This window comes from Balearica regulorum, chromosome 2 (genome assembly GCF_011004875.1).
Source record: "Balearica regulorum gibbericeps isolate bBalReg1 chromosome 2, bBalReg1.pri, whole genome shotgun sequence".
NCBI classification, from domain to species: domain Eukaryota; kingdom Metazoa; phylum Chordata; class Aves; order Gruiformes; family Gruidae; genus Balearica; species Balearica regulorum.
Genome location: NC_046185.1, coordinates 47,899,910 through 47,913,778, shown reverse-complemented (window position 1 = coordinate 47,913,778; position 13,869 = coordinate 47,899,910). Strand labels below are relative to the sequence as shown.

General features: G+C 42.0%; 1 protein-coding gene across 2 annotated transcripts in view; it reads right to left on the bottom strand.

Annotated features, from left to right (window-relative positions):
• The window catches only part of GAREM1 (GRB2 associated regulator of MAPK1 subtype 1), a 106,403-nt gene that overhangs the window by 68,757 nt on the left and 23,777 nt on the right, over positions 1–13,869 (bottom strand). Inside the window, exon 2 of one of the 2 annotated variants that reach the window (XM_075744172.1) lies at positions 10,856–10,996. In XM_075744172.1, the coding sequence (XP_075600287.1) occupies positions 10,856–10,996 (141 nt within the window). Of the gene's footprint in view, positions 1–10,855; positions 10,997–13,869 lie in introns of those variants that run through there. The other variant, XM_075744174.1, reaches the window with a different exon arrangement.

Genomic DNA, 13,869 nt, shown 5'->3' with positions numbered 1-13,869 from the left:
TCAATTGTAACAGTTCCCCCTCCAGCCCCAAGGAGCAAAAGGGACAGTCAGTCTAAAAGAGATTTCTTAGACTAATCACAGGAAGCTCATGGCAATTTCTTCCCTCCCAAATTCCCATGCAGATTTAGACCGTGTAACAAGTCAGAATATCAGCAAAGGAAAAAGAGGGGGATGAACTTCAGACAAAGTGAAGCCAAAGGCAGAAGAGGCAGCCAAACAAAGTTTAAAAACACACAAAAAAAGTAGTATGCAGTAAACCATTCCCAAACCCCCTAAAGCATTAAGGATTGTACTTCTCTGCAAAAGTCTTTATCTGCTAATAGCATGCACTACAAAAGAGTAAGAGTCATGGGATAGTTGCATTTGTGACTGCATCATTCTTTGTAAGGATTACATAGCAGTGAACATGTGCTTGCTTTCTTCTGCACTTGCTGCTCTGTTCATATGAAAACACAAACCCCAACTTCACGCACCAGAGGTAAGAGATTAACAAAAGGTATTGTTATCCATATGAACTATAAACTCAAAACATACCACCTCAAACAGATTTTTATAAAAATTCTTCCTCAAGATTTGTACAGGAGGGAAAGAATATTTTTTTTTTTACTGATTAAACAGTGACCATGGCCTTTGCAACTGCCTTCTCTTTCTTGACTTCTCCCATCAAAGGTCAACTTTGAGGCCCAATGGATGGCATTAAACCTGTAAAATTCCTACTTTAGGAAAACAGGAGCGAAGTTCCAGACTGACAATTACAGACTACAGGCTAACAGACCCTCTTTGAGCTTCTAACTACCCTTAAAGTTTTTTCAACTGTATGGTTAAACATCTACTTCAGAGTAGGAAAGGGTGAAGCAGCTTCACAATTCATACCTTGTTCAGTGCCTAGAAACAGGCAGCTCATCCCTACCCCAACCTTGCTGGCAGGAGCTTACCAACTGGGTAGGCTGTAGTGTTCCTGCATCTCCTCCCTTTTAAATCCTTAAGTTATGCCTCATGAAAGAGAACAGCTTCCTCTTGGGAACTCAGGAGCCACATTCCCAATTTCCTTGTAGCTAGTACTTAGGGCAGCTTCAAGTGGTCGGAAATGGGGGATCAGACCGGAACCTCGAGTGCACCCCTAAATACACCTCAAATTCCCAGTGGGGATTAGCCTTTTCCTCTCAGCTTCCTAGTGGTTAAGTTAGGCAGCTTTTAAGACCCTTCTCCCAAGCACTTAAGTCTTTCTAGCATCATACAAATGAGCCCAGTGCTCCCCTGTACCAGCCAAGAGCTAAGGCAAAGTAATTCAAGCAATGCCAAGCAAATCCTGTGTGATTTAGCCCATCTCCTGATCTTCTGGGAACCAGTTTCCTGGCTGCTATTCTACCCTTCCCTCAACTGCAATCTTTCAAGAAGTACCCAGTTAATTTCTTTTGTACAAGCCTCTAGAGTTCTTTCCTAATTGATTTAACTCCAATCAGCTTCTCTGCTGCCCACAGAGATCTGAAACAAGCAAAAAAAACACCAGCCACCTTACGGTGAATGCTTATAAGGTCACAGCTGAATTTCAAAGAGTTGCAACTTTGCAGACTTAGTGTTATAGCCAAGAACTGTGGAAGTCTGAGAGGAACACATGATATTTTGAATCATCAGTTGTAAAAGCTGCAAGTTTTCCCTCTCTCCTCCTACTCCCCTTCCCTTCTCACAAATAAAACATGGAAAGTTCAATGTTGATGTAAATCCTGGGTTTTTTTAAACAAGGGTGAGATTATACTCATGCTTAAGTCAAAGTAGAGGAGAGCAAGACAGCTGTATCTAAAAACATACACGTCTTTACATCTAGTATCTCACTGAGAGAGTACTGAAAAATATCACTGTCATCACAAGCTTTTGTTTCCTTTAAGGCACCAAGCAAATCCCATAAAACCAAACAAATTTTATAGTACAAACTGGTGTCTACAAACCAAAACCTCTTATTCCAGGTTGGAAACCAAGAGAGAAAAATGCAGATATTTTCTTTCTATGAAATTCTGGGGCATGATCAGACTCTTCCTCCATTACTTGGAATAATACTACCCTGTGAACTACTACTGTTCTCATGACATCAAAAAGCAGCAGCCTTTGAGAGCTGCTAACTCTAGAGAAGTTTCAGACATTTCAGGTGGGCGAGGCAGCAAAACTGGAAGGTGGAAACAAACTAAGAGTTGAACGGGGTTTCACCAGGAGGCTGAATATGAACTTTGATATATCCAGCCACCAAACTGAACATCAAGCAAATTCTACAAATTCTGTAGGCAACTTCAGAAATCTCTCATAGACATAAGGTTGTATATATACAAAGAGAAAAGCACTTTCCAGTTTGCTGATTTTAATTTATGAGGATGATAACTTTAAGGAAACTAGACACTGCAAAAAAATCTGGCAGGCTCCAGAGAGATGAAGTTGAGAGTGAAAGATCCTCAGCAGTGCAACCTGATGAAGAATTGCACACTGCCGTTTCGCTAGAAGCTAAATTTGAACCATCTCCCCATACTGAAAAGGTATTTCTGACCCATACCTTGTATTCTGGGAAGCTGCTGGCGCACGATACTAAAAAGCAAGTACCGTACACACTCAGAACAAACTGCTTGGGCTCAGGACTAAGTGCTCAATCAAAAATCAAGTAAGCAAGCAAGCAAACAAGCAAAAAAAACTGGGAAGACATATGTATACATTCCTTAATAGTTATAAACCAGAACAAAAAGTAAAAGAGATTCTCTAATATGGGTGATCAGACAAAAGGGGAACATTTCATTACACTTAGGTAAAAAGCTGCTACTTCACCAGACTGGCTAACGGGGGGAGATGAAGGAACAGGAAGAACATGTGCACCTGCATGTGCAAAAGAAATAAGCAATTTTTGCCAGCAACTTCAGTGCCTGCATTCTGATCCTGTAATTTGATATTGCACTGTAGATCAATGGAGAGGCATTTGCCAAAATTTAAATAGTCACACATGAGTAGAATAACAAACAGATAAGACCATGGGGAAGTCTGACAGCAACTAAACTTGGTGAAGTTAACTCTTGGAGAAAAATAAAATAAATTAAGAATACAGATATTTGCTCAGGTATGGAAGAACAGTTCATCCATTATTTCAAGGTGACAGGTTTGAAAAATCCAGGAATATGAAGACAGCTTCCAGGCTACAAAGCCATGATTGCCTAGAATAGAAAAATTTTGTCTTTGGTGGGGAAAAAGGAGGTAGCAACTAAACTAAAAAACCAAGTAGATCAATATATTTTAAGGCATAATCATTTCCCTGACAGAAAAGCATGGAATAAAAGTTAGAAAATGTGACACCCATCTACAAGAAGGTCTAGAAGAAGGATCTGGGGAACTACAGGCCTGTCAGTCTGACCTCGGTGCCAGGGAAGGTTATGGAGCAGGTCATCTTGAGTGACATCACACAGTATGTACAGGACAGCCAGGTGATCAGGCCCAGTCAGCACAGGTTTATGAAAGGCAGGTCCTGCTTGACTGACCTGATCTCCTTCTATGGCAAGGTGACCCACTTAGTGGATGAGGGAAAGGCTGTGGATGTTGTCTACCTGGACTTTAGTAAAGCCTTTGACATTGTTGTTTCCCACAGCATTCTCCTGGAGAAACTGGCTGCTCGTGGCTTGGACAGGCATACTCTTTGCTGGTTAAAAAAACTGTCTGGATGGCTGGGCCCAAAGAGTTCTGGTGAATGGAGTTACATCCACTTGGCAGCTGGTCACAAATGGTGTTCCCCAGGGCTCAATATTGGGGCCAGTTCTCTTTAACAGCTTTATCAAGGATCTGGACAAGGGGATTGAGTACACCCTCAGTAAGTTTGCAGACAACACCAAGCTGGGTGGGAGCGTTGATCTGCTTGAGGGTAGGAAGGCTCTACAGAGGGATCTGGACAGGCTGGATCAATGGGCCAAGGCCAACTGTATGAGGTTCGACAAGGCTCAATGTTGGGTCCTGCACTTGGGTCACAACAACCCCATGCGATGCTACAGGCTTGGGGAAGAGTGGCTGGAAAGCTGCCCAGCAGAAAAGGACCTGGGGATGTTGGTTGACAGCCAGCTGAATGTGAGCCAGCAGTGTGCCCAGGTGGCCAAGAAGGCCAACAGCATCCTGGCTTGATCAGAAACAGTGTGGCCAGCAGGACTAGGGAAGTGATCGTCCCCCTGTACTTGGCACTGGTGAGGCCGCACCTCGGGAGCTGTGTTCACTGTTGGGCCCCTCACTACAAGAAGGGCATTGAGGGGCTGGAGAGTGTCCAGAGAAGGGCAACAAAGCTGGGGAAGGATCTAGAGAACAAGTCTTATGAGGAGCAGCTGAGGGAACTGGGGTTGTTTAGCCTGGAGAAAAGGAGGCTGAGGGGAGACCTTATTCCTCTCTTCAACTCCCTGAAAGGAGGTTGTAGTCAGGTGGCTGTTGGTCTCTTCTCCCAAGTAACAAGTGATAGGACAAGAGGAAATGGTCTCAAGTTGTGCCAGGGGAGGTTGAGATTGGATATTAGGAAAAATTTCTTCACTGAAAGGATAATCACTCATTGGAACAGGCTGCCCAGGGAAGTGGTGGAGTCACCATCCCTGGAGGTATTTAAAAGATGTGTAGATGTTGTGCTTAAGGACATGGATTAGTGGTGGACTTGGCAGTGCTGGGTTAATGATCGGACTCAATGATATTAAGGGTCTTTTCCAACCTAAATGATTCTCTGATTCTATGAATGATGCTATATGGGCAATTACAAGCGCTTCAGACATTATTGACCTCACACTTATAGCTGACGAGGTATGCACTACTCAGAAAAATGAGGGCCCTTTCACTCTGCAATACCTGGGTACTACTCTACAATCAGACTTTTAAATGAATACCTAGTAGACTTTCTTCTATGTGTTTATGGGGAGAAAAGGGTTGCAATTCTCAGGCAACTTCACACAGTCAAGTATTCAGAGCTACAGAAGTCATATTTATCTTTTGAAAGCATAAAGACTATATGCTGGTGGCAATGCTTTTATTAGCAGTACCTATGAAGAAAATCTTTCAAAGCTCTGACTGCTTTTCAGATCATACAACTTTTTCCAAGCAAAAAACCCCAAAATAAAACTTGGATACCAAGGGGTTAAATGTGTGGGTTGGCTTTTTTTTTTTCTCTCCTTTTTTCTTTCTTTCTGAGTACATACATTCATTAATTGTTTACCAGCCCATAGACACATGGCAGACTGCCTCTCTCAAAAGCACTGCATTCTGGTCCTGTTCTCTAGAAGTTATTTTCAGTTGTACAGCACAAAAGCCCCAGGAGAACTATGTGATAGCTGGGTGCCAGGTTTAAGTTCAAAGCAAAACACAAATTAAAATGCAAAATGCATTTCATATCAGGGAGTGGTGTACCTGTTGGCTGGAAAGGACTCACCTAAGTTCCCTACTCCAGAGCAGTGTCTCTCCCTGTCTTAGATCTCACCTATCTCTTTGAACTTAAAAATTACCCCATCAGAGCTGTACTGTTCCACTTACACAGAAGAACAGGCGTAGCTCTCCCTGCCATCACCCGCTGTTCCCACGGAGGCAAAGCCCCGAACAAAGGGCTCTTTGTCCACCACCACCTCCCTTGACCAGCAAACTGCGTTAAAATGCACTTGAGGGAGTGAAGAGTCTGAACTGAATGTAAGACAAGGAAGCACTCCCTCTGTCCCCAAAGTAACACAAGCTGGCAGCAGATACCCTAAAGCCATCAAGCAAAGGATGTTTGCCAGTCTAATGTTTGCTTTTCTCTCCAGGGCCAAGAGGAGAGTTGTACAGCATACTTACAGAAGACGCAACACATTATAAACATCTAAGAGTTTCACCAAAGTATCTCAGTATCACCAAAGTAAAAACGCAAGCTCTTCCAGATCTTGGATGCATCAGGTTCAGAATGGGTACTGAGCAACAGCAGCTGCTGTCACAATCTCAAGACAAGTAGGAGATGCCTAACCTACACCGTACTTCAGGGCTTTCCTCCCCCAGCATCCAAGGTCTGACCATCCCAGAGCTGGCAGCAGCAGGCCTGTTGGGACTTCAAAACTGTGTCTTAGAGGCAGGCATGCCTTTGGACACAAAAGAGAAGCTACTGCAGCTGCACATTGCAAAATCTCAGGGAGCTCTCCTGCTCTACCACTGCAAAGGCAAGTTCACTCTTGAGAAGACCTGCAGAGAGCGTCTTCCTCCATGTTAGCAGGAAGCAATGAGGAACAGGCCCATCAGGCACTGCTCCACGATTAACAAATCAAACCAGTAGAAACAGGTTTCAGTAGGACGTTCATTGTACACCAGTTCTAACACCAGAGAAGGGACTTCTGACTCATTCCCACCCGGCACCCCACCTGGGGAAGGTTCACATGACAAGGTTTTATATTTCCTAATTTAAAAGAGATTAAGAAAGCTATCAGCACACTTAGGTAAGCAACTGGACAGGGCACCAGCGTTTAATCTGTATGAGCAATTGCACACCCTCTCTCTGTGGTGGGGAGGTGTGAGTTCACAGGAACAGTATTTCCAACACCCCGGATGTGTTACAGTGTGGCACACCCTGGAATAGGGTGTTACTTTAATGTCTTCATAAAAGTATTTTCTTTATTAGTTGCCTCCTATGAGCACACAGATGGCAGCAGTGACACAAGAGGTACTCCCTCCAAACTCTGGGCAAAGCTGAGTAGAAGCTTAAAGAAAACGTAGGAGTTTGGATTTTATTTTTTTTTTTAAACATCATCTCAAAGGAATGGCTTTGCTCTCAGAATGGAAAAAACCCTCAAATGGACAGAAGACCAAATGAGCCATCAGTTGCAACAACAGAGATAAGGCCCTAACAATCAACAGTAAAGGTTCTGTTATGATCTAACATTGGAGTGAGTATTTGGGGCAAAATAACCTAGACACTGCCAACCCATCCAAAAGTATTTTTTTTTTCATTGCATACACTCACCAATACTAACTCACTTTCACTTGCCTTTGAAAGAGAAGACTATGCTGTGTAGGTGGGGGTACACACACACACACGGGTCACTGCACAGCCCTCTGTGTCACTTTTCCCGTACAACATGTTTTAAGCAACCACATCCAACTCCATCAACTTTCAAATCAGTAATCTGCACACATAAGGAGTTGTGGCCACGTAGCACAGGCATTTACAACAGACTGAACCTGGGCCATTTAGGTCAGAGCAGAAGACCTCTGCAGCTTGAGCTGGTGAATCCTCAAAAATGCTTTTGATAGTTTTGAGCTATATAGCCCTGGAAGGTAACACAAGAAGGGTCAGACAACACCCAGATAGTGCCTTCAATGCCTTTCAGTTATCACAGAATACGCTTGAGACGTGGTCATCAGCACCCCTGGGACACATCTTCCTGCACAGGTACCTCTACAGAGGAATGAGAAGCATTCCTCTTGATGAGGAGCAGCACAGTGAAGTCTAATTCTGCAAGATACCAACATGCCCTGTATCTTCCAAATTCAGATCACAAACTAGTATATTCCAGAGGCTACTAAGGGAGACATTTATCAAGATAAAGATAGCAGTACTAAGCCAAAACTAGCATCAGCTGGAGGGTATGGATGATTCTACTCTAAAAGCAAGTGCATAATTTAGTATTAAGGATATCACAGTACCAGGAACAATATAAAACTAGTTCAGACAGAAAGCTGGTAAGACTTGCCTGTAAGTATGAAGTGTGAACTGTGTACCTGAGGAAAGCAAAGGACACCAAAGCAATGTCCTGTTATGATGGTTTGCCTTGGACTCTTGTGAAGTCCACACTCTCACGCCAAGACAGGGCACTATCGGGACAGTAATTCTGATCTGCTCTCCATTCTACAGGCATGTGAAAACCTCTTTTGTTTTAGGAGCCAGAAACACATTAGCCATTTGGCTTTAATTACATGAAAATTGAACTCAATGCTACATTAACTTGAACTTTTACTCTAAAGAGAAGCAGACTGGAAAGAGTATTCAAGAGGGAATGGTTAGACTAACAGCTGTCATATTGACTGTTCTTTGACAGCAACAGCAAAAATTAACCATGTCGGCCATCCCAACACAAACAACCAGAGTAGCAATTTTCCAGTAGGGAAAGGACCGTTGGCAGGACTGCAGAACTCAGGTTCTGTTAATGAGATTTCACCTAAATGTAAAATATAGCATTTTCCTTCTTTAATAAGGCTTTATTATATTTAGGTTTAATAAGCGTATCAAAACCTAGTTTAGCAAGTAGCAAAGTAAGATTTATTTTATACTTGTATTTATATAGGTGAGTGATGACTTTGTGGTACTTAAGCCCAAAATCTCAGGAGAGTAACATCGGTTTCAACTTCCCTTCCTGCTCAACTATTGCAACCAAAATCATGCTGCAATTTGCTACATTAAAATTCCACTAGGGGTTAAAAAAAAGTTATTCCATTAAAGCCAAAACAAACCTAGAAAGTCATTTTAATGAACTCTTATGTTCCATCTCTAAATGTCATTCTGGTAAGCAGTATATCTTACTTGACAGAAGTTTAAAGTTAAAGCATGCAAAAAGTCAGTCTGATAATCCAAAATTTATACAGCAATACAGTTTACAAACGTTTGCCTATGAGGACATAAAATCCCTCCTCTCAAACCGAAAACGAACGGCCGAACCCCATATAAACATTTTGCCAACTGTTCTAGTTGTGCTTTCTGCAAAAATGGAAAGCTCTCGGGTGCAGAGGGCTGTGCCAGCCAGCTCACACAGCAATAGCTACCTCTCAGTAGCAGCACATCCTCCTCAGAAAGGTAATGATTCTGGAGCGCTCCACCTCCCAGCCTTCCCAGTGCTCACTGCAGACGCCCCAGCTAGCTCAGAGCTAGCAGCGGAACTGTGTCAGGTCAGTACCCAGACCAGCAAGTCTTCTTAGGCAGCTATGTTAAAACTTCACCTCTTCAGTGCAGGGTTCTGGGTCCCTAAAGCAGCAAGTGTGAGGCACTGCACAATGAAGCACTGAAAGCGCCCTCAGTGTTAGCTTATAGATCTCTGTAGATACTCCACAGCAGCACAAGTTAATCTTTAGAAGTCTCTAAATGCAGTTAGCAAAGCACTGTAATCTGGTGCTTGGGTGCTAACTGAACCTTCCCATGCTTAGACTCGTCTCTCCTGGCTTGTAGGCAAGCCCATCAGATGTGCTCTGGTACTGCAAGTTAGCACTGACCACTTTTGTGAAGTTCCTTTGGCAGCCATCAGAGCCCATCACACATTCAGTAAGTGCCCTCACTACAGGGCAGTTTCTGAACTTCCATGTGTTTTCATCTCATTAATGAGGGGTTTATGGCAGGGAACTTTCTGGAGATTGACAGCAAAACGTATTCTGCCAACTAAACACACGCTTCTGCATTAACGCAAGCTGGGAAGAAAAGCACATCGATACTTTTGCAGTATCTGAGGGGACAGCTTTTGATTTTGCTCATATCTATGTAAATTTAAGCTATGGATTAATGGCAGTATGAAGAGTTGGAAAACCCTGCTTATCAGATCTTTGTTAATTTCTTTAAAAATTAAGAATCAAGCTTTAATAAACCCCTTAGCATCTGATCTTCTTTCATGCTCAGAACCATTTTATTTTCTGTTCTCCTTCTTCCAGGAATCACAGTGAGGATTTTAAAACACAGCATTCAGTTTGAAGGAAATGAAGTGTTTATCTGGCTGCAGCAATGAAACTTATGCAGCCAGGAGGTGTTAAAAAAAAATAAAATCGATGTTACTAAGCACAAGCACTAGAACTGTTTCTACTAAGAAAGTTAGATTCAGAGAGTTTTAAAGCCATGTATATTATGACACTAAATGCCGTCAGACTATAGCTTTTAAACACGTCTTAAAAAATTAACTTTCCAGAAGTGAACCCCAAGGAGAAACAGTACCTAGGAAGGCAACTGGTGTAAGTTCCATCACTGAAATAGGGTGCAGCACTGCAGTTGCGGCACTGGTGTGATTGAAATAAAACATTTCAGTCAGCTCTTGTACAACACAGCACACCCTCATTGCACCAACATTTTAAAGAAGACTGTAGGACAGCTGAGTAGATTACTCAATTGACAATCAGCTAGACAGAAGACCAAGTAAAACACTAAGCCCGCATCTTTGCTTTGTAGCCATGGCTCTTTCAGTTCATGTTTTCCAGCTTTTTAAATTTTTGTATCTACTCCAGTAAGATAAGCACTTCCCACTCATATAGTATTGTTCTGTTCAGCTTGTGAATAAGGATATTAAGCAGTAGGAAACAGTATTAACAATAATTTCCTAGGAAAGTAAAAATAATTTGAAATTATGAAATAAATATGGATTAGTTGCATCATATCTACTTGGAACAACAGTATTACTACACCATCCAAAGAGGCAGACAGTGACAAGGAACTACTGAGGAGCATTAATGTAATAATACTGCAGTTTTACAAAGGGCCCCTGGCTTTTTTCATAGAAATATTAAAAAATCCCATCCAGCATGAGTATGCAATGACGTGTAAAACCCATTCCATCTTTGATCAAATATTTCGAGGCATTTTCAAACTTTCACCCTTCTGTCACCCCATTCACAGATGAGAAGCACTGGCAATTTGCTATACTCTAATTGAAACCAATTCTTCTATGTAACTACACGTTCTGTCAACGTGCTGCCCAATGAAATACATCTATTTAGCAGCCCTGGGAGTAAGTCAGTATCTCTTGTGCTCTGTAACATTATTAAAAAAGTTAAGTCACAAACACCAGCATCAGAGGCTCAGCTTCACTCTGTCAAATAAAGTGATCAGTGTAAGTGGTAGGCAATTCATTCTCTTTGAATATGTATTTCAGGTTAACAAAAGCTTTACCTGCATAATGTACAGGGATTTCTATCTTTGGCCCTATGACGTAGTGACCCTCCTCCAGACTGTGAGCTGTAATTGTTGTCCACTGCCGACATGAATGAATCAGAAGATAATCGCTCTCTCGAAGGCCTTCTACAGTTTCTCCTGCAAAACAGATGTGGGGTTTTAAAAAAAAAAAAAAAAAAAAAATCACACTTATTACATGAATAATTAGGAAAACTTCACAACCAATATTTTATTCTTATTGCTGTTTATTTTTCAGACATTTTGATGTTTAAAAATGAACATAAATTTCAATTCTACACAATAATCTTTTTTTCAACATAAGCACTTTACCTTACAGAAAGCAAACATAAAGCAAAACAACTCAGCACATGAATACAATGCCACAGAGATGTAATCCAGATTAGTCAGCAGTGGCTCTGGGGTTCCTTTCTCAGCTTTCTGCATAAACAGACTTTTTATATCTGTATTTATATCTGCCAATCTCTCAATACAAATATTTGAGAGCTCTTAATTTTTAAATAAAGGAAAAAAAAAAAGTACATTTTCATATGTTGAAAGGTCAGTATCACACTACCCTACAACCACCTGAAGCTAAATTTTGTTCATCACTATGAAGTAACTGGGTATCACACTGCAGATGCAGAGATTTCAGCTTTGTCATTCTATCTCTTTGCAAGTCACTGCTTAGCCATTCCTGTCTGTAAACTTAATCCTGCCACTTAATGAGGAGAAAAAGAAGAAAATGTTTAACGCACACCAGAGTCCTCTCTCAGAGATAAATTCAACCAGAAGCACCCCCAGACAATGTCCAGCTGATCTTTGTAATGCCCTCTCTTGTACTCTTGTACTTTGGTGTTTGTAAAATCCACCCCAAACACAGCCAGAGATCCAGCTCTCCGCTCTTCCCCTGTCCCTATCAAATCCTCTGCATTTTTGCGGAGTACTCTCCCCTCTTCTACCAGTTGCACTGCCCGATCAGGACTAGAGTGCTTTGCTTGACTTTCCAGCAATTGCAAGAATCACATCACTCAAAGCGCCAGCTATGCATCTCAAGCACAGTCAACGAACAAAATTTCAGAGAGCAGGGCCTATCATGGCAGACTGCTCTTACATACCTGCAGTCCTGCTCAGTACGCTTCTGCATTAAACACACAGAAAACAGCCTTTCTCAAGGTGTCTTTAAAGCAGCGATGTGAACTTTCAGGAACACTTAGTAGACACTAAACATGGGCCAAGAATAATGAAGCTTTAAGTTTCATTCTCTCCAAGCAGCCCTCTGCAGTTACAACCAAAAATAAAGCAAGTAGTTTAGCCCTGGAATCAAGTTTGGACAAAACCCATCCCCTTCAGCTACTACAACAAGCTGCACTTTTTCTTCACTGTCCTCTGATATTCTTGAAAGTCAGTGGAAGAATGAGACTTTCCTCAGCCTGGGGCAGCAGACATTTCCCCTGTTCAGTCTCTGCAGAGGAGAGATACTTCCCATTGAGCTTTTTTTCGCCCACACCAGGCAATCTTTTTTCACCGTAGGCAACAGCTACTACACACCCCATTCCTGCCCAATTTCATGCTCCCATTCTATCAGAAAGCACCCTCCTACATGCTTCAAAATACAGCAACTGGTGTGTGTGAGAATTGGTAGATTTTAAGTCAGAAGAGACCATTACAAACATCTGCTCCAACACTCTCCAGCCACAGGATTCTGTTTCTTTCCTCCAGAAACTTGGATTTGGCTAAACAAAGGCAAGACCCCTCCCAACCTGCAGAGCCCAGGAGATGGACTTCCCTGGGTCTGCTGTCTAATCGCCTGTTAAGCCTTAAAAATGTTCCTGTTTGGCACATTTGGGGCTTTAACTGATAACTGTGGATAAACTGCTGTTATGAGGGTGTAGAGGGCAAAAAAAATTACAATTAAAAAAAAATCAAAAGGTATACGTTGCTTCTTAGTACCAGTTATTCTTGCTCCTATGAAGGTACCATTTCCAGGTTTCCTTCTTTTTCACAGCACAGAAAGCAGCTCCCAGGTAAGCAGGACATTTCAAGAACTGGTTTCCAAGTGCTCCTTGGACCACATCCCCTGGCAGCCCAGCTAGGCAGACGGGCTGCTGAACGCCAGTTCCTGCTCCCTGGGAATCACCACCCCTCCATCCACAGTATGCTGGGAGAAGGGAGCTCAGAAAGCCTAGGGAAGAGTGGCAAAACTGCAGCACTGGAGAACTCTTTGGTCCCATCCGTATCTTGAAAGAAATTCAGATATATTTGCTAGAGGAGTCATGCACCCACTAGATTTTAACAAATCATCTGACCTTGAGCATCTGTTTTCTACTCACAGGGCAACTCCTAATACGTATAAAAATGATCTTCAGCTTGCTGCAACAGAGGTTTACAATTTTGAGGGAAATACAAATAATAATAATAATAATAATAATGGTGTTATTTGAAACTCATGTTTCTGTTCAGAGAGTAACACTCATGCTTTCTATAATCCATGGCAACAAGCAATTATTCCATCCCATGACAAAATAAAACCAATGACACCTACGAGATGAACTAGTATTTTACTAGTTTCATTGACAGTGGTAAACAACTTTTGAAGAAAATACAAAGCATCTCTGGCACACTTTTTCTCTGCCTTACAATCTGCAGGTATAATTTCAGAACGTTACCCAAAAGAAGGCTGGATTCTACATCTAGGATTACAGGGAAATAACTATAGTATGGGTCACCCTTGAAGAGTCTGAGAAAGATATTCTCAGGAAAATAAAGACATCCATTATGAAAAGGTGCTTCCAGTCATGGCTCACATGCCATGATCTGTTTAAGTGGTTACTCCACTAAAACAGGGTGGGACAGGTGAGTGTAAAAAGAGATTACTAGCACAGGCCTAAGAGTAACTACGTAATTAACTCTGCAGCTGGAAGTAGCTGTATTTTTTAAACAGAACCTTGGAAACCGCAATTCTTGTTACGCCAATTATTTGCTCCAACCAATTAAATCGGAAACGAATTTCA